This window comes from Lasioglossum baleicum, chromosome 9 (assembly GCF_051020765.1).
Source record: "Lasioglossum baleicum chromosome 9, iyLasBale1, whole genome shotgun sequence".
Taxonomy (NCBI): domain Eukaryota; kingdom Metazoa; phylum Arthropoda; class Insecta; order Hymenoptera; family Halictidae; genus Lasioglossum; species Lasioglossum baleicum.
In genome coordinates, this window is record NC_134937.1 from 11,109,812 (window position 1) to 11,137,270 (window position 27,459).

Below are 27,459 nucleotides of genomic sequence, written 5' to 3' on the forward strand. Positions count from 1 at the left end.
AGATTCGACCGCCGCTCCGCGGTGACGTTAAGAATAACGAACGAGGACGAGGGCAGGTGCGAGGTTGTAACCCGTCAACTCTGTTGCCGCTTCGTTACTATCCGGCACACAGTTTTTTCCACTTTTTTACCCGCTCCTGACGTTTTAATTGCTCCCGCGGATCACCGGAACTAGACTCGCCGGATGTTTATTCCTCGATCTCCCGCTAACTGCAAAAATGTGCCGCACGCGGTACAGACCCTGGCAATTATTAAAGAATTGTTCGAAATGTTCTCAGTGTCGAAAATGTTCAATTATATTCAACGTGTTCGAAATGATCAATTATATTCAACATGTTGCCAGTGTCCTAAATATCCAGTTATATTCAACATGTTGCCACTTTACAAAATATACAATTATATTCAACGTGTTCGAAATGATCAATTATATTCAACATGTTGCCAGTGTCCAAAATGTCCTGTTATATTCAACATGTTGCCACTGTATAGAATATTCAATTATATTCAACGTGTTCGAAATGATCAATTATATTCAACAAATTTCCACTGTACAAAATGTTCAATTATATTCAACGTGTTCGAAATGATCAATTATATTCAACATGTTGCCAGTGTCCTAAATATCCAGTTATATTCAACATGTTGCCACTTTACAAAATATACAATTATATTCAACGTGTTCGAAATGATCAATTATATTCAACATGTTGCCAGTGTCCAAAATGTCCTGTTATATTCAACATGTTGCCACTGTATAGAATATTCAATTATATTCAACGTGTTCGAAATGATCAATTATATTCAACAAATTTCCACTGTACAAAATGTTCAATTATATTCAACGTGTTCGAAATGATCAATTATATTCAACATGTTGCCAGTGTCCTAAATATCCAGTTATATTCAACATGTTGCCACTTTACAAAATATACAATTATATTCAACGTGTTCGAAATGATCAATTATATTCAACATGTTGCCAGTGTCCAAAATGTCCTGTTATATTCAACATGTTGCCACTGTATAGAATATTCAATTATATTCAACGTGTTCGAAATGATCAATTATATTCAACAAATTTCCACTGTACAAAATGTTCAATTATATTCAACGTGTTGCCACTGCAGAAAATGTTCAATTATATTTAACATTCGTTCAAATATTGATGAAGATCACTGCTGACTCCTAGTAGATTCAGACTAATGAATGCAGACTCAGCGAAGAGTTGAAAAGGAAGAACTGATCGAGGAGTGACGAAGCTGGCAAGAGATCCTCAGAGAAGATCAGAGGGAATCGGAGAGTGAGAGGAAAATCGTGGCAAGATAACAGGCTCTCACGGAACAAAGCGAAACTCTGTGTACGTGGTCCCGCCCCTGTAATTATTCGGTGTTTTCGTTCCTCCGAGCAACGATTCGAGAACGCGACGGCGAATTTAAAGAAACCAACGCAAGTTTAGCAGACGGACGAACGGGACAGACTTTCTTTGTCGAAAATTTGAAATTGAAATGCGGATTCATGAATCCTACGCCCACGAATTACTCGGGGAAGTTCTCTCCCTCCTTTATTCGCTGCTTTATTCACCGAGTTTAACGAGGCTCTCGAGTCATTTCGTTACCGAACGCGATGCTAATTAGAAACGCGAGCCTGTCGTCCGGATACAGTCACCGATTTTAAAACCTACCGAGTGTAAGTGCGACTATGCGTATCATCTTGGAAAAATGAAAATACGAGTTTATTCAATTTTTTGTTTAAACTATTATAACGAAATCAATTCGTAAAACGATTTACCTAGGCTCGTTTGAAAGCGTGAAGCTTCTGCTTTAAAATGAGCCCTCAAAAATTGCTGTGCCATTTTTTAAAACCATTTTATTGATGCAATTTATTGATGGAATGTATGTACAAAGTGAGTACTGTAACATTCCTCGAAAATTTTATAAAATCTTGCATTTATTAGAACTTAATCTTTCAATCTTTGCTGTAGAATTCGATCTCCCATTTCTGACGTGAGACTGGCTGTTAACAATCATAACAAATCAAATTCTATTAATTTCTCAACAGTTCGCATGAATTCTTGTTATAAATGCACGAAATTCTCCAGTAATGAGTTTGGTGGATCAGAAAGTTGGCCACAGTATGGAATTCAATCGCACGATAGAACGGAAATGAGAAATGACAGAGACAATGCGAAAATAGGGATTCGTAGACAAAAGAATGGTGAACCGTGGTTCAATCTCCCTCTCTCCCTTTCTCTTTGCCGAATGGCCAGGAACTCGAGGTATCGACTCGGTCGAATACCTAATTATCCGAGGCACGATCGTCGTCGCGCCGTATAATTGTCACGCTCGGCCGCGATCAATCGCGCCCGGATTTTCAACGTGTCGTTGTCACGCCTAATTGCTGCCTCTGTATCTCCTGTATTACCGTAGCATTTCACTGGGTGCCGAGTGTTCCCTCCGATTCGCGCGTGATCTACTCGGATATGTGCGGAAACGTGCTGCAGGTTTCTGTGTTCCAAGCGGATCATAGTCAATCACTTCAGTCGGCTTTGATCCTCGATAATTTCGAGTCGTCGAGATCAGCCTAACATGTGACGTAGAATCGCTTGCGAGTTCGAAACGTAACATGAATGGCTGGAAAGCTGACATTTCGAAATGATCCTAACTCTGCAAAAATCTGTTCGAAAGTCAGACAATGCTTCTTCCGTGTCGAGTCTAAAAATGTTACCAGGCTCGACAGATGAAATTTTGCATAAGCTGCGAAGCTTATGGAGATTTTGTTTCTCAATGGACCAAACTCCTCCGTTTACTCGATAAAATAAATATTGAAAATTGAAGAACTCGATGTAAAAATCGAAGAAGAAAGGATAAGGGTTAAGCTTGGACGAAGAAAAGAACGTCGAGGGATAAATGGATTTTTGGAACATTTATGGACCGTAAGAATGAAGCAGTTTGCAGAATCCTCGCAATTGAAACGTTCCCGTTCGGAGATGAATGGTTACAATTCCCATTTCGAAGTTCATTGATAAACTGATATACGATCAAATTGAGATCGTTTTGATTCGTCGTGGAGGGTGTGCGTGTTGGTGGCACGATCGAGGAATCAGCCAGCTAACAGATTGGTTTCCTGCGTCCGTTTATTCGCGTAGCTCTAGCTCCTCGACCGGCCTCTGTATTGTTTACTCGGCCCGCGGAACGGATATCGAGATAAATCGCGTAGGATTCTCTGTTATAAAAGCTTTTATTAATGCCGGAGAGCAGCCATCTGTGTTCGGCGTACGCTAATCCGTAATAAATTGTGTCCGCCAGTTTCCCTCCGACACATCCAACTAGCGACTGTCGACCCTCGGGACTCCTTTCTTTTGACCAGGGTAATTAGACTGCGTCACCTTACGACAGGAGCCAACTAAAAGGTTTTTTAATAATTTTAGTCATTTGAAAATATATTGATGTCTCTAAAATTTTGGTAATAAATGATACGAGTATTAACTCGTTTCAGCGAATTGTAACTTCGGTTTTAAAGGGATTTGCAACCCCGAGATTTTCTCTGGTAAGCAGCGAGAGAGAAAGTACGGGAGATGGAAGCGGAGTTGAATGCCGATTGATTTTCCTTTCGCGACTTTCCGCGACTTTTCGCGATAGCTGAGCATCGGGGGCGAGTGCAGTCGAGAGACGGATGTAAAATTAGAGACTGCGGGATCCGTGTGAAATATTCAGCGGCCCCACGAGAGCGTCATGCTCTCGAATTAGTCCCGAGACTCTATCGGTTCCAAGTCGATCGACGATCGATCGACCCAGGACCCTGGCTCGACCCTTATCCCGGCTTTGACAGGGACGTACACGGGTTTCTATTGGACGTTCCACTGTTTCCAGTGGTTCCGCGTGAAAAAGTAAACCGGGGACATCGGATAGATTTTTCTTGTACGAGCCGCCGCGCCGTTTCTCGAGAAAAACGGACTGAACACAGACAAAGGAGTGGTGTCGAAAGAAAATTTAGACGAGCGTTAAAACACATGTCTGGACCTCTATAAAATTATAAGTATAACAAATCCGCAGTCTAATCACGATAGTCTAATCAGCCATCTATTAGGTTGTAGGGAAAGTACTGTCGCATTTAAAGAAAACATTTGAATCAATTTATAAAAATATATGCTTAATATTATCCAATGATATAATTTCCATTATTTGTAACAGCTTATTACCTGCTTATTTAAAATACCACAGAACAATCCTTCCAACCATCTAGAACACGATCGTTCAGATTTCACGGAAACACCGCGTTCTATAAAGCGTCGAAACAAGCGATGGAGCCGGTTAATTTGTTTACACGGAGAGAACGCAGTCGGTCCAACAACAGTGCTCGAAAAATGGTTAGGTTTTTGGTCGGTGAGGCACGATTCGCCCCGGCAACGCTTTTAATATTTGATAAGGGAGAAAGAGAACGGACCGAGCGAAGCGTGGATAGGTTAATTGAAAAATAAAAATAGAGCCTCGCCGAAAGTGAATACTCGCTTTGGCTGCGGCTCGTTGTTTTCGAGGTCCCCGGCTTCCCGATAACTATCAATCGATTATGAGCCTCTCTCTCTCTCTCTCTCTCTCTCTCTCTCTCTCCCGCTGGTCGATCCCAATTTTCCGCGAGACCGAAACGTAATTAGCAGGACGCGTTTCCGCGTTACCACCACTGGTGGCATTAATTCGGCGGTCTGTGTATGTCAACGTTGCCAACAACGTGTGAGGGAGGAGGGGAAAAAATCGACGGCCTAGAAAATATTTCGCGCACGGGGTATCGCTCGCGCGATTTATTTATCGAGCCAAACAGAGAGACAAAAACCCACCGGCCTGTCCATCCGCGACGACGACGATCCTCCAATCGGAACGGGGCTCGTGGAAATCGTTCGATTGATTTTGCACCGGGCTTCGCAAACACTCCGGCGAACTGCGGACACCGTTTCTGGAATCGCGACTTCGAGTGCGACATGATTTTACGGAAGCTGTTCTCTGGTAATTGTTACGGTCGTTGCTGAAGCTCTTGAACAAATTCTCTGTTCGATTCTTCGTTGATTCATTGCTGTAGTCAGACTGCTCCTTTCTCTCACGGAATACGAGAATTTACGATATCGCCTGAGCAATGCAGGCTTGGAAAGAAGTTTTTCAATATTTGCAAAAACAATGAATTATTATAAATATTACAGTTCTTTTATACAGGCTGCATGAAGAATGTCGGATCTCCTTGAAAGGGGTGGCTCATGTGGAATCGACATAGTGGTCTCGGGAGAAAAGCGAAAAATCCATCGAAAACGATCAGAGACACGGCAAAAAGAAAACCGTTTATCCTCGTCCGTTCTCGTCTTTTGTTCTTCGCGGAGGCGTCTTTGAATCCGAAGATGATCTCGAGAACCGAGTCGTTCACGGCTTGCTTTTATCCTCGGGCGGTTAACGACGGTCTTAAAAATGGCGGATACTGTAAACGGATGCCACCCCGACTGCGAGTACTTTCCCGAGACTGTGTTTCCATAATTCTCTCTGTCTCTGTGGGATTCCAGGTATCACTGCACAAACGAACTGTGGTAATGTAATTAAACATCGAAATGGTTGGACAACCACTAAAACATTCGTATTTTAAACTTTGTAATTTTTTAAAAATTGTTAACGAGTACAAAATCGTAGATGTTCATTAAACAGGCAACAAATGTAATTTTTGAACTGAGGTCCTTTAATTTGATTACCCACATTATTTTTTAATATCATAAAGATCGAATTCAGACCTTCTACCACGAGCTCGAATAAAGAAGTCCATAGAAAGGTCTCTATAATTTCGATAATTGCAGACCGAAGAATTAGAGGCAATTTGACTCCGGTAGTTCAAGTATAAAGACGCCTCTCGAGAAGCATTTTACCTCGAAGAAGAGGAGTTAGTCGAGACCGGAGTCGCGTCGCGAACGGGAAAACAAACTAGGTAATATTTTCTCTAGGTCTGTGTGCGCACGGTAAACAGGGGTCTCGAAAATCTCATTTTTAAATGAATATCTTCCCGGGGCCGACAAGATGGCGTTCGTTCGCGGTCCGGCGACCAGGGACGTCATAGACCGAAGTCAATCTACCTAAAAGTAGTTCGTCCCAGTTCTCGGTCAGCCGTACTCATTGATGTTTTCGATGTGTTTTAAAAAGGTATGAATACTATAAATGCATAAAGATAGTCTGATTATTAATTGTCCCAGAAAAATCGACATTTTCCAATGTTCTCAACTAAATTATAACGAAGGTTCGCGTATTTGCACGGGGACAGTGTACACACTCGAGTTGCGTCGGGGAAACAACGTCCGGGAATTATATCGGTTATCAGCGGCAAGAGGATCGCGGGGCGAAAACAAAATATATCGAGGAACAACGCGGCGTGTTTCCTTCGATTTTTCATCGGCGTTGAAGCGGCTCTCCGGCATTTATCAACGAGCTGACAAGCGCCATTCGTCCGGCCTACCGCGTCGCGGTAACACAAGTCGCCGGCCTGCGGATCCATCCGATAAAAACCTCCGATCGAGAGACCCCCTAACGCGAACTCGATAAAACCCTTCCCACAGTGCTCGCCGCTGCCCTTTATCTCTCCAGTCTTCGTTAATCCCTTCAGCCGCCCTCTGAAAGCATCCGATACCGCCCCTTTGTCTATTCGTTATCTCTCTGTTCGAAGGCTTTGCCAATCTGAAAATATTTGCCTCCCACTCTGCCCTCCCGCTTCCCCCACCGCCCGGTCACGTGACTCGTTTCGTCTCTGTCGTGTCGCTTTTGTCACAGTGTCACGTCACTAATTCGGTAACTGTAGCCCCCTCAAGTCGAGCAATTTCCCCTGATCTGGCGACACTGCGTACACCATTATTAGACTTAGACTTTTCCAACCATTTTTATCACATTGTCAACTCCGCTTCAAGAATGCTCGGGTTCATACTTCGTTTTTCCACTGATTTTCATTCAATCCATACAGTTAGGTTGCTATATATTACCCTTGTGTGTCCGTCCCCTGTTAGAATATGCTTTAGAATATACGTTAAGTATGAAATCATGCTCGAGAGAGTGCAGCATAAATTTCTAAGGTTTTGTGCATATAAGGCAAACAATCCAATGTCAATCTTTGATCATGATTACTCTAAAATATTAAACATAGTCAGCCTGGAAACATTATCTGATCGAAGAATAGTATCCGACCAGAGCTATATTTTTAATTTGATGAATAATAATATAGATTGTCCCGCACTCCTGAGGCAAATCAATTTCTACGTACCGGAACGTGTTTTGAGAATGAGAGCAGGATTTCAAACAATGAAATCCAAATCCACATATGGAGTAATAAATCCTTCAAATCGCATTATTGCAAGCTCAAACACACTATATAATAATATTGATTTTGTTAATGGCGCGTTACAAGAATTCAAAAGAAAATTACGCAAGATTATTTGTTAACATTGTACCTAATAATAATTATTATAATCATTGTTTATGTAAGTTATTTGTTGAATGAGGAAATGTTTCGAATTTGAGAAAAACTATTAGACAATCCATTTAAAAAACTGAAGGCGCCCCTCATATCTCGGTAGAAAGGCAAAGTAATGAAAAACAGATTAGAGCAAGCATTTAGGAAAGTTTATGCAATCGTCCTATGCACGAAGCATTCCTGCAGCTTTCTGAATTGAAGCACAAAAATTCTCAAAGCCTTTCCATTCCTCAACAATGAAGAATTTTGGAACCTGTGGCTCTCAGAATAGGTGTTAGAACGATTTAATTAATGTCGAAATAATTCCTCAAGTGGGCAAATTTGTGATTCCCGATTCGCAGGCAGCATCAGCACGGATTATCCGTTATGGTGAATTTTCGATCGAGGTTCCCGCAGGTCCTCCAGTTTTCTCGAGCACGCCAGGTAGCGTGGGTGGCACAGTGTCTGTAATAGTGGAGGGAGTAAGAATCAATGGCCCGCGGTCAATTTGATCGAACACGTCCGATATATATTATATGCATATATGTGTTTTATACATATATATCGGTGTTAAGGAAAATAAACGACTACGGAAGAGACCCCGAGCCAGCATCGATTCCAGCGTTTTCTACTTTCGCGTGCCAAAACCTCCGCTGGATATCTCGCGCCTACACACAAGGACGCGTACACCGCGGGCCAAGTGGCTAGCATAAATCCAACCATGGTCCAGGAATTTTCGGAATTTTCGGAGCTGAAACTATTAAATCTTTTTGGGTAAGTCGAGGACGGTCCTTGGGAAAACGGACCGACCCCGTAATCATTGATTTTCATGACACTACTGGTGGAGAGATATTTGTTTTGCGCAGTCGACTACAGTTTTTGCGGTGAAAGACGCCGCGTCGAGGTCCGATACACAAGGTCGGGGTGGCTGTGTGCTAAATGAGCTGTGCATGGACCAGATTAAACATCTTTCGAGCTTTTTATAACTTAATGCTGAAGTAATTGATTGGTGCACGAGTTTTTCACTGGGACCTCTCATTCTGAAAACATTGACTTCCATACTGTAGCTTCTGACTAAACATGTGTGTCTTTCTTAATTGGAAATAATGTAAAATAAAAAAAACTTTTTAAAAACCACGCTTATATTAAAATGCATTGAAAAAGGAGAAAATAATTTTTTTAGACATTGGTGAGTATAAATAAAAGCGTGGAGCGCTAAACTATATTGACGTAATCTTCGTGGGCGCTCCACGCTTTTATTTATAGTCACTAATTATATATTTTTTTATTTACTACTTTTAGTCTTTTTTTAAATGGAACGCAAGATGTAGTAATACTGGTATGAAATATTAAGATATATAGAAACGCAAGATATGGAAATACGCGAGATAGAACGAGAGGATGAGTCCGAGAGACGACGTCTCTTGATGGAGTCCGAAATTGTCCGAAATGGAACTGAATGAACGGTACACCACACTGACCGAGCTCGTTCTATGCGAAATGGGTCAGTGGAGTGAGGATGAGTCAGAGTGGGAACGTGTAGTGGAGTAGGGAGCGCTGGCGCGCGGAGTGGGGATCGCTGAACGCGATCACGTACTACCGAGTGTCGCGCGACAAGGTGTGACAGTTAATATTAAACATTTTTTTCTCCTGAACGCACAGTTTTCTTTTAATTCGTTTTTTAATATTGTATTGTCATCCAGTTCTGAGCTATGAATAAAGTTTCAAGTCTCTAGCTCATCGGGAAGTGGTTTAAAATTCGATTGACGCATACAACAACAACAACGATAACTCAGCAAGCTGATATAAGCGTGGTAATAATGTTGACTGTTTTAAATTCCACCCACTCAGTTTCGTTATCAATGATTTATATGATACCAATTTGTAAATGATATGGAGGGTTGAAAAGAATTTATGTTCCGAGGGTTAGCACCACCTGGGCTGTCCAGCGATCATTTTTAAAAATCTGTGGCTTTTTTCAACGTATTTATAGGTCACGTCAGCGCCTGTATAGCAAAATGGGCGTGCATAAGCATCGAGCATGAATAGCAACTGCTACCGAAAGTAACCGTGATTTATGGGTCGCGGAACAGTTTTTCTTCGTGCACACCGAGAAGAAAGGGCTATCGTGGACGACTGGAGGGGTAGGAAATGGGTTCGAGATCGTGGTCGATGTTAGACAGTGGCGAAAATTTGCACGGTTATATTTTAATCGCGTGACGGAGGGCGCTGAACGGTGCGTGCGTGTTAGCGGGGGGTATTAGCAGGTGCTCGAGCACACTTCGCGACTTGCCACGCCGCGGAGAATGCTCGAGAGGGTGTGAAATTCCAACAGCGATGCGCGCCGGGAAAAATTGTTGCGATACGCGATCTAGATTTTCCGGCATTTTCCCGGGAAATGTCCTGCACGAGGGGATTTGCCCGAAGGAGCGGCGAATTTAATCGAATTTCTATCTCGTGTCGCTGCCGTTCTCTTAAGGGAACGGTTTTGGTTTGTTATTCTGGGTCACGAGATAGCCAGCTTTGTTACCTGGACTGCGGGTCTTTATGCAAAATGAAAATGTATTTTCTCGTTTAATAAATTCAACCAGTCGAATAAAAAACATAACGTGACAACGTCATTCAATTCTTTTAACCCTTAGCAGTCGCGTGGTTACTCGGAGTGAGCACGAAAAATTTAAATACCACTATTCAAAATATCGTTTAGATTATTAAAATGCGTTCGTATCTAATCAATTACTAAACAATTAAGTATTGTATAAGGAATTATTCTAAGTAGGAAGAAATGTTTAATGTTCGAGTTAAAACTGCTTCGACTGCAAAGGGTTAATATATTGACATTGTTATCCAAGTTTTCTATGAATGTATAAAATCCGCAGTCTACAAAAATCGCCTTGTGTAACTCGAGCATGCTCCACGGTCCAACGAAGAATTCCGTCGGGATTAAATCACGGCAAATGAATCGAGTATGCCAAGTCCGAGTCGACTTCCAAAAAGTAGTTGTTCTTCGAGAAATTTGAACCATGTTAGTAGACCATTGGACCACTTGGTTCGTTCGAATTTAAAAAACGATTACCACGCCCCCTCGTGTCCTCGAGGAATCCGGCATGTCGTGTTACACGACCTAATAAAAAGATAACCCGGAGTAGCTAATAACGAATTCGAGTCAAGGCGAGCACACAATGCGATATACCGGCAGTAAAAGAATCTTTTTGGCTCCGCGGGGCGTGTTGAATCCTAATCGCGGTTCCGGCTGGCACCGGGCTGCTGATTCCATGCAGGATTCTACGAGAAAACCAGCGCCAGAAAAGTTTCGGCTATACGTCACGTCCCTCGGACCACGTTGTCGCCGTTTAAACCGTCCAGAATTGAATTTGCGGGACACGACCGACGAGAACTGTTCCCATCCACGGGATCTGATCGCCTGTTCTATGCCGCCGCGGTAGGAAACGTGTTTATCGGATTGTTCGCGGGCCGAAGTGGCCAATTTTTCATCTGGGAAGATTGATGCAATTGTCTTGACAGCCCTGTGACGAGCACCCGTCATCGACGCTTCGGAAAAGTTCGTCTATAAACGAGGTAAAAGATGTATATTAAATATCTGCATTATTTTAAGGAATATATAATAATGGTAGGAATGATTTTCTCTACAGTACATTTTTTATCAAAATTTCCAGATCGTCAGCAAATTTTTGTACGACACCCTATATTTTTTCTTAGATGTGCTTCTAGAGCTGGAAAAGACCAGTCCAACGAGTACACGGATCATAATCCTCCGATCATTCAGTCTCGAGATATCCGTATCTGAATGGTAAGATGCATTCGGTGCATCCGATGCTTCCATGCACAGATATCTGGAGATTGAATGATCGGAGCGGTATGGTCATTGTACTCGTTGGATCCGTCTTTTCGCGCTCTGTAATAGTATCGAAGAAAAAATGCAAGATCTCGTTAAAAAATTCCATTGGAAAAATTACAGACAACTTGTACATACAGGGCAAAAGACATAAGTGACCTTCAAATGTCCTCTACTCCGTGAAGTCGTTCTACGTACGTCTGAAACGTTTCTCCGAGCAATTAACAGTTTCGAAACAATTAACCCGTCTCGAGAAGATCTCGACAGTCCCTCTATGAAAGAGTGCGTTTTTCAGTCGTTAAGAAAGAGATTAAGAAATTCCTAACTTCGTCCCCTTAGCAAAGCTAAAACAGACTTCCGTTAGTCCACGGCAATTAGATACTCATTTCCTGCGTTAAAAGTGTCTTGGTGCCCAACGACGCGACCTAACCGTGCAGGTCGCGAAACTTTCGATCGCGACCCCTAGTTCGCCGTGTGTTTGCAAATCTACAATTCTCTCTCTCTCTCTCTCTCTCTCCTGACAAGAATATTTCTGGCGCTCAAACTGCACGAAAGTTGTGCAAACGTTTCTTGCATGAATCCAATTCGACCCATCCAACTGCAGCAATATATCTTTGCAACGTCGAAGACGTTTGCACTTCAATAATGTTTGACGCAGGGAATGTACTAATTTTCGACCTCTTCTCGTTAGCACGTCGCTCGAACACCTTTGCTCCAGCTGCGAAATCATTAAAAATTGTTCGGAAACGTCGAGCGTCAATATCGTAAGAGCGTAATTAACACAAACGAGGAAGCTTTTCGCTTTCTGTGTCACGAGTCCGTATCTGACGCTGAATCGAGTTCAGGGAAGACGCTCCTCAAGAAATATAGCATTCGTGCGGTATAGATGTAGCCGATAAGCAGATAAGGAAATTATCATTCCGGCAAAATTCAGAGCAATGCTAAATTTCTGCGTTTAATTATTTCAGCACATTTAGAACAATGCAGTATAAAATTTCTGCATCGAATTATTTCAGTACATTTAGAACAATGCAACATAAAGTTGCATCAAAAAATCATTTCAACAAATGCAGAGCAATGCAACACGAAATTGCAGCACCAAAGAGTTCCAGCAAATTGATAGCAGTGCAACGTTTTCAGGCTCGAATAATTTCGAATTACACTAATTCCAGCCGGACTCGATAAAATACGAATGCGTCCACTGTTTACGCTGGCAACGCATCTGCTGCAATGATATCGCAGTGGCAACGATGCATCTCGAAGGCAAACTCATTCGTCAGCGATGCAGCGTGGGACATCGACCTTGCGTTTCTCGCCTCTCCCTCATAAATCTTCCTCAAATTAGCCGAATTGGCGCGCAGTGCGCCTTGCGATTACAGGGGCCAGCAGTAGCAACTAGAGCTCGTTCATTTCTGGTATCGCAATTGGCCAGCGCCGGTCTCGATATGTCGGCCATTTTTCGAGTTCGCGGTCAATTGCACAGGGCTATACGTCATCCGGTAATCCACGCTTTCTCGCGGCTCATTCGTCCTGTAATTAGGTCGTGCGACTCCAGATTTCTTTCGCAGCAAATTTTTCATTTCGCTCGAAACATCGCTGCTCAGAAAATACCTCGTAAAAGCTAATCAATTTTACAATGTACACAACTCTGTCGAATTTTACTATTATTTTATTGTGTAGTCATGTCGAATTTTCTTTTATTTTAAGATAAGGAAATTTTGAGAGACAGTGTTGAACATTTCAAGGTTGAAAAATGGGAAACCAAATATTAGCTACACCGGCACTCTGTCAGTTTTGCTGATAAAAGCAACGACGTCGGAAGCTCCGCGTTGGAAGGGTTCCCTCGTCACTCGTTTCTCAAGATTTCTCGCGGAAAGAATGACTGATAACCGGCTCCATGAAACTGTCTCGCGAGGCGAGCGGGCGCCAGATGCTCGGTTATCAATTTCTCTTTCTATTATCCCGAGTAATTCGCGTGCGGTTAGCAGGGGACTCAGTTGGTAGATCGCCAGACGGCAAGACCGCATTTTAGAGCCTACCCGGTTGGGGTTCCATCTCGCCGGAAGAAAGCAGAGTGAAGGACCATTTCTGGTCCAGAATGTGCCACGAGAAGTAATTTATAAAAATCAGGATAATCTTCTTCTAAAAAGCAAGACCAGAATGGAGAAGTCATTAATGTTTGTTGCTATGCGAGTTTCTTATTTTATAAATGCGTGAATAAATTTATGAGGAAAATGAGAACTTTTAATAATGCAATCCCTGTTTCTCGCAATCGACTTGGGCAATATTAATCATCAGACTGAAAGAAACCCGGAGACGAAGAACAAGAAGACCTGTTCTCCAAGTCACGTTCTTTTAAAAAGCAAGAATAGAATAGAGAAGTCATTACCACACGTGTTTCTTATTTCATAAATGCGTGAATAAAATGAGAAAAATGAGAACTTTGAATAATGAAATTCCTGTTTCTCACAATCGACTTGAGCAATTTTAATCATCAGCCTGAAAAGAACACTGAGACGAAGAACAAGAAGACTTGTTCTCCGAGTCACGTTTTCGTAAATCCCCGAAATCGCACATTTCAGTTGGCTGGGAAAGAGAAGCAGCGAGTAAATCAGGCAAATCCTCGCAGAGCAGCGATTCGCGTGAACGAGTGGGAGAGGCCATTTCGAGCAGGTAACAAATAGTCCTCGCGGGTGTCCTCCGATCGGATCAATATTAACAAGCCACGGGGGTGCAGCTAAGCCGAAGTAGATCCATCTCCTTAGCTCGGAGGCGTCGTCTCGAAATATTTCTCGACCCGAGCGTCTCGCCGGTATAATCAAATGAATTCCCTCTTTTAACGCCGCCGATATCAATATCTCCGGCTTCCTTCTATCCGTAAGAGGCGAAAGAGGTCCGCGATTTCATTACACGCCTGGGATCGAGGATGGAGAACGAAAGAGCACTCGAGAGGAGAGGAGAGGAGAGCGTCGTTCACGCGACTACCCCATCGGAGAAAGAGTTGCCCGTGTACTACCTTATCGAGAGCTGGTCTGCTCGATTCGAATTATTTATCTCGTAGTTCCTCGATTTCAAGAATCGTCCAGAACGAGGAAATAAAGCGATCGAGTCCTAGAGGAACTGATATAATCGTTGATGCGTTCTAATATCTCTGAACCATCCTAGCGACGCGTTCGAGATAATTAGTTTCTTCTGGAAGGTAGAGGAACCTCTTCAAATAAAGATAAATCCGGAATACAGAAATTTCCTCACTCAGTGATTAAATTATGTTGGAGGGAAAGTTCTGTCAAATTTAAAGAAAACACTTGAATCAATTTATAAAAATATTATGGAATATTAACAACAACAACAACAACTAATAAATGAACATTAGGGACAGTAGAAAGGCTACGTACCACCAACAATGTATAAAACTTTATAAATGAACCATTGAACAGTCCCGAACATCATTAACTATAAAGTGGTAATTATAGTGCACTGCTCGAGCAACTTCGACAATTGTGGGTCATATAACAATGTTGCAGAAAAGTATCCCGACAATCAACCCGGCTGATAATCTCCGTGAATCCTTAATCAGTATGTCTGGTAGTTCTGGCGTTCAGCAAACGGTTCGAAGAAAGCCGCGAGCCACAACAAAAGATTAGATCTTCGGATCGATCGAGAATCGTGTCCAATATAACCGGCACCCTTATCCTGGTGAACAAAAACCATGCTCGAGGATCTGTTCCGATGGGCCAAGGGAAAGAGAGAAGAGAAAGAGAGAGGAGAGAGAGAAAAGAGTGCTGTCTATGGAATCCTGGTCGGCTCGTATTCTCGCGGCATTGTCGGCCCGGAAAACTCCGCGGACAAGCATCGGCCTCTTTGTTCCGCTTTCGTCTGGTTTTCAACGGTTTTGTGCGGCACCGTTACAAACGCGAGAGCCGCGCCCGTGCGTTGTTTTTTCCCCGTACAACAATGCAACGCTGGTTGCAGCTCCGCCACTTTCGCCCATTGGCGTAGCACGCGTACCCTAGTCTCGCGCCTTCATCTTCTTCTCTTTATCTTCATCTTCCTCTGTTACAATCTAAAACACTTCATTTACCAGAAGCCTATTTGTAGAAATCGTTGTGCTGAGCCGAAAAGGAAGCTTAAAAATCGCGTTTCACAGTTGACCTAATTTTAAGAATTCATTTAACAATTGACTGGTTCAATAGAAAATTGTTTCAATATAACCTCAGTCTTTCTATATCGAGATATAAACATTAAGCAAACATAATGTTAAGGTAAATGCAGTGCTAAAGTGAATACAGTGATACAACGTTTATTCCGGCGAGAATGACGGATGGAACAAGAGGAGGAAGAATCGAGTGGGATTGAGAGAGGCAGATAGTGGGATAAAAAGAAAGGTAGAGAATGAGAGAATGAAGGAATGTGGGAAACCAGCGCAGTTTCGCAACACAGTCGAAGGGTTTAGGTCGCGACAACGGCAAACAAGACGGGATAGCTCGTCGGGCCGAGAATATACGTGTGCTCGGTTGCACTACGCGCCGACTAACAATGCTTCTCTGCTACTATTCAAACTCCTCTCCGCGAGACCTACTTGCTTTCTGATAAGTATTAGGTCAGCGTGAACACACGCGGACACCTCGCACTGCGCGCCACGTGCAACAAGAGTCCTACCACACTGGTTAAACTCCGGCAGCTGGCTGGGTTCTCGCCTAGTACCGGCGCCAATGATTTTCTCATGGCACTCCATACAACCTCCATACCTAAGCCTCCTAATGTTCAACCCATCCGGAAGCTCTTGACGCTTTCCTCGTTTACACTGCGGAGTTTAATACGAAATGAAAATCGATTGAGAAATGCATACTGCAACTGCTTACAGCGATGCGATGTGGACGATTGAGACGTCCGCAGCAAAATCCGTACACTCGCGGCCAGCTGGCGATAGAAATATTGCACGTCGGACCAGCGGGTTTATTTGAGCGAAGAGCGGTATTCGTGGAACGCGCTCGTAAAGGACAGGTTAACTGTCCGCGATCCTGCGGGGGCGGAGGCGGTAAAGAATTCACGAGCACAGTTGCTCGACGCGTGTGCCACCGTTTCGTCGCTTTGTGTGCTCGCTCTCCGTTGGTAGCGACACTTCTACACATCGGGATCGTGATCGTCCAGCGCTTGATGCGAAACCGTGTTACTTATGGCACGAGCCGACATCTTTGCAACGAAATCCTCTAAACGGCTACGTTGCGCGACGGTTTAAAGCATAATGCCTTTTATCATAATTCTTTTCACGTAGCAAGCACCGATTCAGTTTGATCATGTTTACTGTTCCGAGTGACAGTAAAGCGACGTTCAAACGCTTAAACGATAAGATCCATCCGGGCTGATATACGACCGCGTTCAAGTTTGAACGATCGAGGAATTATCACGTTGATTTGAACCGCTGTTATGAGGCTATAGCAGATATTGACCCGACCCCGAGCGTTTCCGGGTGTATCGCACCGACGAGCGTGTATCGCTATACGCAGGGAGCATTATACTTTCCCGATACGCGTGAGACTTGCGCTCAATTGCGGGACGACTCAATGGAAACTTTCGTCTGACTTATTTAACGCTCGAACTACTGGCGTCGTTCAGACTTGGACATTCCGAGCGACGCGTATTTAGAAAGCGAGAAATCACGATGTTTACTGGGAATTCTTAAACTTGTATCACAGGAACACAGAAACTTGTAGCACGAGATTCGATTGGCTGCGTTTTTAATGCTGTTCGAGATAATCTTATTCTTGCAGTCTCTTGTACTTGTTCTGGTGCCTTTTGTGGTGGACTCGGAGAAATTGCAACATTCGAAGCAAGACTGGTCAAACAACGTGTGCGAGGTTGACTTTCACTTGAGAAAATAATTTCTATGGCTGTTGAGTCGTCAATCGATCCATTGAAGAAGTTCAACATTCGAAAAGGAATCCTAACTCGGCAACACCAATTTCCATTAATGTTTCATGCTTCATGTTTCATGTTTCATTCATCTAGTTTCTAGTTTCCGAGTCTGCGATCGACTCGTGAATATTTTCAACGCGGTTTCGAGACCAGAATGAGCAATTCTCGTTTGCCAAGCACAGACCGACAGGTACCCTTGGTCGAAGGAACGTTACCCAGTTAGGCGAATTGTGCGAAACAAACGATATTCCCTGCAGGAAGCCGGTCGTCGTTAGTTGGCTCGCGTTTAGCCCCGTTTTCAGATACAGAAGCCGGGGTAGAACGGGTTTCATTTAGCAGCCCTCGACGCGACGATTCTTGGCGTAAACTCATTAGGGCCGGCCCAGGAAAGGACAGCCGGCGGCTTCCCTTTTCGAGTATCCACGTAGTCAGCGTTTCCTATGCAAATTCGGCCCCTCGATTTTCCACCGGGCAGCTAATTTCTGATATTCCTCGCCAGCTGCTTGTCCTGTCCCACGAACCTCTTTTACACACCACCCTGTACGTTCTAGCAACGATAATTACTCACCCCGAGACACGGCAATTTTTCCCTGCGATATTCTTCTTTTCTCGCGCGCCCATTCTTCTTGCAGATTTCACCGTCGCAGGCGCTAATTCACGGGAACTGCGATGGCGAAAATAAAACGGCGCCAGCCTTGATTATTAAATCCTCTTTATGTTCGAGCTTAAAATGCTGCCAGAGACGAGATAAGCTTCGTGCAACTTTTACTCTAACGTACGGGTTGTAAACACGGCGAGAAACACATTTTACTTTTAGATTTTCATTTTTGACAGTGGCCTCCAGTTTTGATTTGTTACGTCGGAAAGATGTTCAACCCGCTTCAGACTGCTGAATTTGTTGAATTTAATTTGAACCCTTAGCAGTGAAACGTGGCAGTGAAACGTTTAATTGTAGTTAGTATAGTTATAAAAAAATGCCGCCCTTCTCCTATGACGATCCGAGGATGCAGGAAACTACCGTGGATTTCAAGATTAAAGTTTCTAGTTTATAATCGCATCCAAAAAATTTTTCTGCGATTTTTTTTTGGCCAAGGCATTGAGCTCTGAATGATGGCTCCAAGTTTTATTCTATAAGGTCGTAAAAAAGTCGTACATCAAGTTTTAAGGACTCGTTGTAAAGAGCAGACTTCAATTTTCAAATCCATGGAAGATTTATTCACGAGAAAAATTGGCAAATTTGTTTAATTTGCAAGTTAAAACAGCTCTGACTGCAAAGGGTTAAAATTATATCCAGCCGAAGAGAATAATGTGTTCTTAAGAAAGTCACTTGTCCAGTACATATCATTGAATCATTGTCCGGCGAGGGAGAAACAACTGAACTTCTTTAAATAGAATGATAAAACAGGACTCTCTCGATTCCTCGAGACTGTACACCTTCTCGTTTCCCTCCTTTAGAAAATCGTGCGACTCGGATAAACGCGAAGCATTCTACCGAGCAGCAAGTGGAAGTGTTCTTTAATTGAAGACGCGAAATTAGCGTAATCTTGTTAAAAAAGGAAACGTGGGGGTCGTCCCCGATGAAGAAACGGGGATCGTTCCCCGGGTCGAATTGCCGTCATCTCGTTCGCATCCATGGTTGCCTTCGCTAACTGTAATCCTTTCCTTCCGTACGACTTCGCCCGAGTCGGGAGGATCGTTAGCTGGTCCACGAAATTCCGGTCAATTTTCTCCGTGGCAAGCTACCGACACGATCGACCGCTCTTCGATAACCCACACACCGATATTTTCGAAGCTGATCCTTTGTGCTTGCGATCTACCGGCTCTTTGAACGCGAATTAACTCGGTTCTGCTACCGCAATTTGAAACTAAACACCATTTTCGGAACATTAAACTCCTTCTATTTGTATTAGCACTTTATTGAAATGTTTACTACAATCTTCTAATTTTAGTGGTTTATAATCATTTTCTACCCCTGTATACATACTATTAATTATTACTTCGGAATTACGTTCAGAATTTAATACATTAACAGCATTATTTCAGTTGCTGTATTTTCAAAGCATTTCGATTGTGCAGAGAATAACATTAATAATTACATCAGATTCGCATTGTGAATTAAATAACACAATTATTGAAGTCGATGTATTTTCGAAGAGCTTTGGCATTTCGATTGATTAACATTTTCCAATCACTTGACAAACTGACCGCCGAGATTGTCGATACTGTCAATATTGTCAACACCGATCAAGAATTTAATTATCACAGTCGAAAATCCTGCTGCGAGTATCCACCAGGAGGATTCATTAAAATTGATGAAACGACACTCTGCTATCAATTTTCTCATCACATTCTACTTTCGGATCATCTCCGCAGTACAATAATTTCGTATTCGCTGTAAGTAGAAGATGTCTATTAACGAAACTTTCTTCGATAATATCGGAAAAAGCATCGACTGACAGGAAAGTTAGTTCTGGCTGACGTTACACGACAGCCTGTCCGAAAGGTTCGATCTCGTTCGTACAGTTCGCACAGGTGCGGATCGGAAAAGTCGGATTATCATTCGGTCGAAGAACCGCGTTATTACCTCCAAATTAATTCCCCCCTGTTGTTGGTCAGTCGAGTTTTAATTCGGCGGCTCTTCTGTTTATTTATGGATTAAATTGTTATGCCGCTGCACACGGATAATAATATACGGAACTGTAATTGTGTGGATAATGATTGGATGACACGTCGAAATGTTTGCGTAAATATTGGTCGACGAGTGTTCCGTCGGTTTGATAAACACAAATAGTCCCGGGGAACAGCCGGGGATAAACTTTCGCCTCGTTGTGTTTTATCGGCCATTACTAGATTGCCGATCTTCCGGCTAATACCCCCCTTCTCCAAGCGAGGGTCAGCAGGTAGGAAAACAGAGACAAAAAATTTGTTACAGATAGGAATTTTTATTTTCAGACTCGTGATGAAAGTTTTTAACAAAGTCTAACAAATATGGATGTTACGCGTTTCATTTTAGATGAAATAAAATATGATTCGTTTGTAATCGATGTTTAAGCATTGAAATAAATGTAGCCCTACAAAAAATATCAATTTTCTCTTCTCTTCTACGACATTTTTCGGGATAAAGACGTTCTAATCACTGTAACTGTAAAAGGAACGGTATGGCAAGGGGTTAAATATATAATTGTATCTTTTGAAGGATCGAAAACGATTTTACAAAAGATGAAAGCGACTTGTTACCATTTTTACGAAAATGGTAAAAATATTCGAGAAACATCGGAATATGGTCACGTCATTTTTTAACGTATTTTTCTGAAGGCCTAGTTGAAAGAAACAATTCCCTCAAACGATTTAGAAACAGAACCAGAACGAAATGATTAAATGAAACACGGTAAAAAACAGTTGTAGAACATAAGAGCGCGATCATGTTCTACAACTTCGTGTGATATATGATATAGGTAACACAAAGGATGGTTGTCCAGAATTAAAATGGGTTTGCAAGAGTGATGAAGCAGATAGAGGGAGGAAACAATTAGCAGTTTTAAAAATAGTACGAGCACAATAAATCTTTCTAGGCCGGAAGATCAGCGACGAAGCGGCCGTGGATCGCCGGCCGATTGCTCGAGCGTGAATGATTAACAGTTCCGCGAGATAACAGCCGTGCATTACGTTTGATTAGCCGAGATAGAATCGCGGCCATTTAATTCGATCGCGGGTTTAATCGAAAGGGGTTACGAGCGAGCCACTGAGGGGACCTGCCTGGTTTCCCCGTGTCTTCGTTCATTAATTATAGGCGACGACTTATCGGAATCCGATATATCAGCCCGGGCTATTTTGTTTACGAAACGTGGCGCTCTTGAAACAATTCCGCTGTGCCGACGCAATCGACGGATCTATGGATCGACGAGCAACACTTAACGGTTCGCTCTCTGGTTCACAGTTCCGCGCGTAATTGCGCAGCTGTTACGTTCTGACAGTTGTTGCTCGCCAAATCCATTTTTTTTGTGCCTTTGATTTGTTCCCTCGGACCGTCGATCGTCATTTTCATCGGTTCGTTATCCCTTCGGCTCTTCTCTCCGACTTTAAATCACTTTTTTCAACGATCCGCCGACACGTGTTCCATTTTTTTCGGATGTGTCAGATTCGTTGCTCATCGTGGAACTTTGGATTTGATCGAATTTGACGAACAATCCTTATAGCACCCCTTTCCGTATTAATTAACAACATTTCCACTGTTAAATTCTTTTCAATTTTTTAAAATTCAAATCTGTATCATTTTTAAAGATTTTTAACGCTAAACCTACCACCGCCGGTCAAATGACCGGTTTTAGATTTTTATTTCAGTACACAGGGTGTCTCAGCTGAGGGAGGCCACCTAAATATTTCCTTTATTTTTAGTGGCACAAAAAATATTTATGGCATAACTTAAATTTCTTTTGTCCGGTTATTTTTTCATAGTTTTTTAAGGTCATCCTTACTTTTTTTATCGGACAAAAATAACCGGACAAAAAAAATTGTTCTCCTATGATATTCCTCCTTCGATACCATTTAAATTATACCAAAAATATTTTTTTTGTGGCATTAAAAATAAAGGGTGGATAATTAGGTGGTCTCCTTCAGCTGAAGCACCCTGTATATTACAATAAAAATCGCACAAAAGATAAATAAATTTAATCTTGCTATTTTTGACGGTCGGTAGGTTCAACGTTAATAATCTCACCACATGAAATTTTAGTCGTCAGTGCATTTTAAATTAGAAAAGAATGAGAGAGAATCAGCGAATTTCAGTGGCAGGTCAAGGCCCAAAGGGCCCTGGACCAATGGAATTTCTGGAGTCCCTACGGGCTGCACTAGTCAAGTGCATCGTTACCACCGAGTGCACTCGGCTCCGCAAAGTATGTCGAATATTTCGGATACCCGGCACGCCTCGCGCACCCGTCCGTGTCTATATCGCATAAATACTTCAGATGCCTAATACATCGGCCACGTTCATTTCCACCGAAAGAACATGTGTCTTATCGATCGTGACGAGGCGCATTTATGTGCTTCGACAGGAAACGCGAACGCCTCGCGAGCGAGCGAGCGAGCGAAAATCTTTGCGACCAGGTTCGATTTCTGCGAGCGACGTAACGTGTCCCGAACAGTTTATCGAATAATCGGTCCTCTTATACGCGGAACCACTTGTGGACGGATTATATTAATCGATAGGATTTCCATATCCGTATCGCACCTCCGATATTTCTTCGATATTCCACGCGGGAGCGCTGTGGAAGAATATTTTCACTCTTCCCGTCAATTTTGATCCATTAATACCGAATTCCCCTAGCAATATTTCTATTTTAATGTTTTATTATAGTCTTAGTATAAATGAGAACATTGATATTTTTTATTTTGTACTTTCTAAGAAACTATCTCATTTTGTTGAGTACGCCCTGTTATTCAACCAACAATTTTCTACGTGTTTTTTATGTACCTGTACACCTGTGTGTACATTGAAGCAATCATCGGTTCGAGTAATCTAAGTCCCCGCCTCTGCGGTGAAGGTTTAAGAGTCGAGATTCGTTTCCAGGACCTAAATTGTCCGGCTACGAGACGGACAAAGAGTTCCGGGTAGCCTAATCTACAGAAACGAACTATTCCGTTCCATTTCCTCGAGACACGTAAGCCCGTAAACGTCAGTTCAATTCGAAAATCAGCCATCAAGCCGCTCGTCGTTCTCTCGGGAGCATCGTATACACACATTTGTGTCAAACACCGAGAAGCTACTCTCTCGAGTGTACACCGGAGCTATAGGCGGTCAGTATACCGGCCGGCAGTCCAATACTGACTGAACGCGACCCACTAATACGTAAACAGCAAATGACCCTTGTCTTCATTAACCTTCTCCAGTTAATAAAGTACTCGAGTGCGCGCTCGCAATATGAAAACGTTTGTACACATGCTATTTCACCCTAACCACACCAGCTGTACGTCTTTCCTAATTACGATGGATAGAACAAGTGTTGCAGAGGTCTAATCGATTTCAAACTTTAATCGGTGGACTGCGGATTTTATGCAATTCAGACAACGAGCAGATGCAGTAGACAAATTATTAGAAGAAATTAAGGACGCGAATGTATTATATACAACTTAAACAATTGCAACAAGCAGAAACGAATGTTCCATTCTTTCTTTTATAATTTTAATGACGTCAATGTGTGTTAGACCCAACTCATTAAAATTATAAAAAGCAGAATGAAACTTTTGCATAAAATTTTGCATAAAAATCCGCAGTCTATTTATCGCGGATATTTAATTGCGCACACGGGAAATAAAGAGCCCCAATCCTCCCTTAGAGAAGTTCCTACAGCATGTCATATCCAATGCCATTATTTACGTTATTAAAACCATCCACCTGAGACGCGATTTCGAGAAATATACAGGGTGAATCACGTAAAATGACGATCTCAAATAACTTGTAAGTTATTTGTTGTACAAAAAAAAATGTTTAAACAAATGTTGCATGGTTCCTAGGGGGACATACAGTGCTGCAATCTGATTTTTGTTACTTCGATTTTTTATCAAGATATAGAGATCACCCCTTCAGTTTATTAAATAGAATGCCTAATATTTTTGATTGAACTCGGACGAAGCACAAAATTCTGCGTAAAGAAGTATTGACCTTCATATATCATAAATCTAATAGTTAACGAGATATGATCGATATAATTTCCCATATGTATAATAACTATTACCTGGAAGCTATGATAGTAGATGCTGGAACTGATACCCTCAATTTGAATAAGTACATATGGAAAATTATTTCGATAATATCTCGTTAACTGTTAGATTTATGATATACGAAGGTCAATACCTTTTTTACGCAGAATTTTGTGCTTCATCCGATGTCGATCAAAAATATTGGGCATTCTATTTAATAAACTGAAGGTGACCTCCATATCTTGATAAAAAATCTAAGTAACAAAAATCATATTGCAGCACTGTATGTAGGAACCATGCAGCATTTCATTGAACATTTCTTTTGTACAACAAATAACTTACGAGTTATTTGAGATCACGTCACGTTACGAGAATCACCCTGTATGTAAAAGAACCTTATGCGTCTAGTACTTGAAGAAAAACCCCTACACATTTTCCTTATGGTCGAAAACTATTCGCCTAGTACATCGAGTCCCTGTAAATTGTAGAAAAAAGAGAGATGTAATAAAAATTGTCTGCACTCACTGATTGAGCGTCCGATCGTTGCTGCCAGTGGTCGCAGATCCCTGAACCCCTGAAGCGGCAGCGCCGGATCCCGAGTCGTGGTGCCTCCTCTCCTTGTGGACGATGCCCATCAACTTCATCCACGGGTTGTTGGCCGCATGGGCGCCCATGCCGCCGCTCTGCCACATTGCGCTCGCCAGTCTCGCTCGTTTCACGGGAGCCCTTCTTGGGCTCCAACAGTTCCTTTAACCTGCTCGGAAGCACGACCGCTTCAAGCACCAATTCCCTCCCCTCTAGCTCTCCTCGCTTTAGCTCTAGATCCGTTGGATCTTGCTTCTCTAGAGGACCGTGATCTGCAGGCGGCTGGACCACGATCTCGAACTTGATCCTCTGAGCTGGGGCACCAACTTTACCTTCGCTCAGCTTCGCTTCAACTTTGTTCGGCTGCACTTCAGCTTTGGCCGCGCCGTCCTCCCGTGAACGGTCGATCTCCAACTTCCTGGGCGTAGCAGTGTCCTCGAACGACCGAGGTTCAACCGCTGAAGAGTCCTCTGCACCCTGTGCTCCGTTCGCTGGAGCTTCGGTCACCTGTGCTTGGATCACTGAAGAGTCCTCTGCACCCTGTGTTTCCTTCGCTTGAGCGTCAGTCACCTGAGCTGTGGTCACCTGTGCCCCCTTTGCTCGAACTTCAGTCACCTGTGCGTGGGTCACTGAAGAGTCCTCTATACCCTGTGCTTCGATCGCCCGTGCTCCGGCCACCAGTGGTTCGTCCACTTGCAGAGCAAGCGAGTCAGTGAAAGAGTAGGCTAAGAAGAGATCGTGCTCGAGGGGAACGCGAGAGAGACGCGGCCACCACCGTTGCACTCGCTGCACGCGTTCACAGCGGTCGGCAGGGCTGCAGCCCGGCCCTGCGAAGGTGCGAGGTGCCTCGATCGGCCCCGTAGGCTCCCTAGCCCGCCTCTCGAGCACCTCCACCATCTAATCCTCAGTTGGTTGACAAGCTTTCGCCGGCCCCGCACCCGCGCTTCACCACAGATTCAGTTCCGAGAGGGTTTTCACACTTTTCGACTTGCTCCCCCCTGGTCCTCCACTCTAACTCCAGGGTCTCCGAAAGCCTTCCACCCCGATCGATCCTAGAACGATAGGACCACCGGCCAGTAGCAGGTGACTCTTTCTTCTTCTTCTTTTTCGGTCTGTCTAACAACCCCCGGCTCTTTCTCCTTTTTTTCCACTTGCTTGCTCGAGGACGAGCCGAACCCCTTCTTCTTCTTCTACCCTGCCGCCTGCCCCCCTTCGGGAATAACGCCGCTCTTCCTGGCTCCGTGTCGTCGTCTCACGGTTCTTCTTGATCTCGCCTGGCCCCGCCTGCGAAAATACAAATCTCTCGTTAGAACAGGCTCCTCACGGCCAACGTCTACTTTCAAGGCTCACACGAACAGTTATAAGTTTGTGGGTTTCGGTAGGGATGCCGTAGGATGTAGCAATCTTAACCCTCGAGCTACAATGAGCCACTGAAGTGGCTTTCTACTAATTGTAAGTCGCTTTTTGGGGAGGGGAACTGCTGAAGTTGCTCTCCGTTAAGCAACGTTTTGGAACGAGGTGCACCATTAACCCCTGTATCTAATTTCCCAGCCCCCCTAGGCTACGTCAAGTTAGCATTCAAAGCCCGAAGGATTAAACGGAGTACAGTTTGCAAATGTACTCGCAGACGGATGGTGTTCGAAATATTACTCGGAATACTATGGAGTTTCTGATGAATTCTAACAGAGTATTTTATCTTGTAATTTTTTAGAACTTTTGGAACAGGTGTTTCGCACCTCAACCGTTCCGCACTGTTTCGCGAGACCGACTGACTCCGCATTTTCGTTTTTCCATTTAAAGCCTTCACATATCTTCTGACCTGTCTCTCTCACTTTCACGCAATTTCCTAGGCCGCCCACATACACGCGTAGAATCGTACACGCATGAACGCCCACTTCTTCGCTCTGTTTCAGGTCTTTTCAGGGTTTAGACCAGGCTCAGACAGGCGGATTTGAAAGGATCGAACTGCGCTATTCTACGGTTCGATCTCGCAGGAAAACATTTCAGTTACACGAGCTTCGTAGAACCTCGAAAAAGAGAAATAATGGACAATAAAAGCACATTGGTACGATGAGAAGCTTAATAATTTTCTTTCAAAGTATAATTTCCAAAAAATTGTTGAATCAAAGTGTTAGAAACATTCGAGGACCGACGCCATAAACCGGAATTTTTTCCAGCAGACTGAAGGCTCCCGAATCGGCAGCCTCTTCGGTGTCGTCCATCGATCGCGCGACGTCAATTTCGCGTGCCCGGTGTAATTTACGTTCTAATCCCGCTGTCAGGTGGCTCAACGAGAGACGAGGAGCTAGGTCGTTGCTCTGGGCGAGCGAGAGACACTGCCACACCGAATCGTTGAACAAACAGTCAGCGTTAGTTAGGCTCGAGCACAAGGTGGCTTTATAGTTAAAGAGCTGTCGTGCAGTATATAACTCTCGCCGGGGATTCTGTTTGCGAGAGAGCAAGTCGGGTTTCTTCTATTCAGTGTAACTAGGCCTGCCAGCCCCTGTCCGTTTACTATTTCAACGCGTTTGCTACGCGAAGCCCACGGTGCTTCGTCGATTCTCAATGCGCCAGACGTTTCCACCAAATTACACGATTCTTTGACAGCGCGCCTCTTATGGCGCCTCCGCTCTCCGCTCTGAAAACTCGGTGTCGAGTCAACGCGAAAAAGATGCCGCCGTTCTCCTATGACGATCCGAGGATTTGAAGATTAAAGTTTCTAGTTCATAATCGCATACAAAAAATTGCTCCACGATTTTTTTTACCACTGCATTGAGCTCTGAATGATAGCTCCAAATTTTATTCTATAAGATCGCCAAAAAAGTCGTACATCAAGTTTTAAGGACTCGTTTGAAAGAGCAGACTTCAATCTTCAAATCCATGGAAGATTTATTCGCGAGAAAAATTTTCTACCGTTTTCAGAGCCGATTCAATCGGTTGTATTTTCGA

The 27,459-nt window shown here is 43.3% G+C and overlaps 1 protein-coding gene across 1 annotated transcript in view; it reads right to left on the reverse strand.

Annotated features, from left to right (window-relative positions):
* LOC143212367 (uncharacterized) overlaps positions 1 to 27,459 on the reverse strand; it is a 54,419-nt gene that overhangs the window by 13,208 nt on the left and 13,752 nt on the right. The window contains exon 2 of the mRNA XM_076431101.1: positions 1 to 25,794. This exon is cut by the window's left edge and continues 13,208 nt beyond it. Coding sequence (XP_076287216.1) covers positions 24,385 to 25,407 — 1,023 coding nt within the window. The 5' untranslated portion in view covers positions 25,408 to 25,794 and the 3' untranslated portion in view covers positions 1 to 24,384. The remainder of the gene's footprint in view (positions 25,795 to 27,459) is intronic.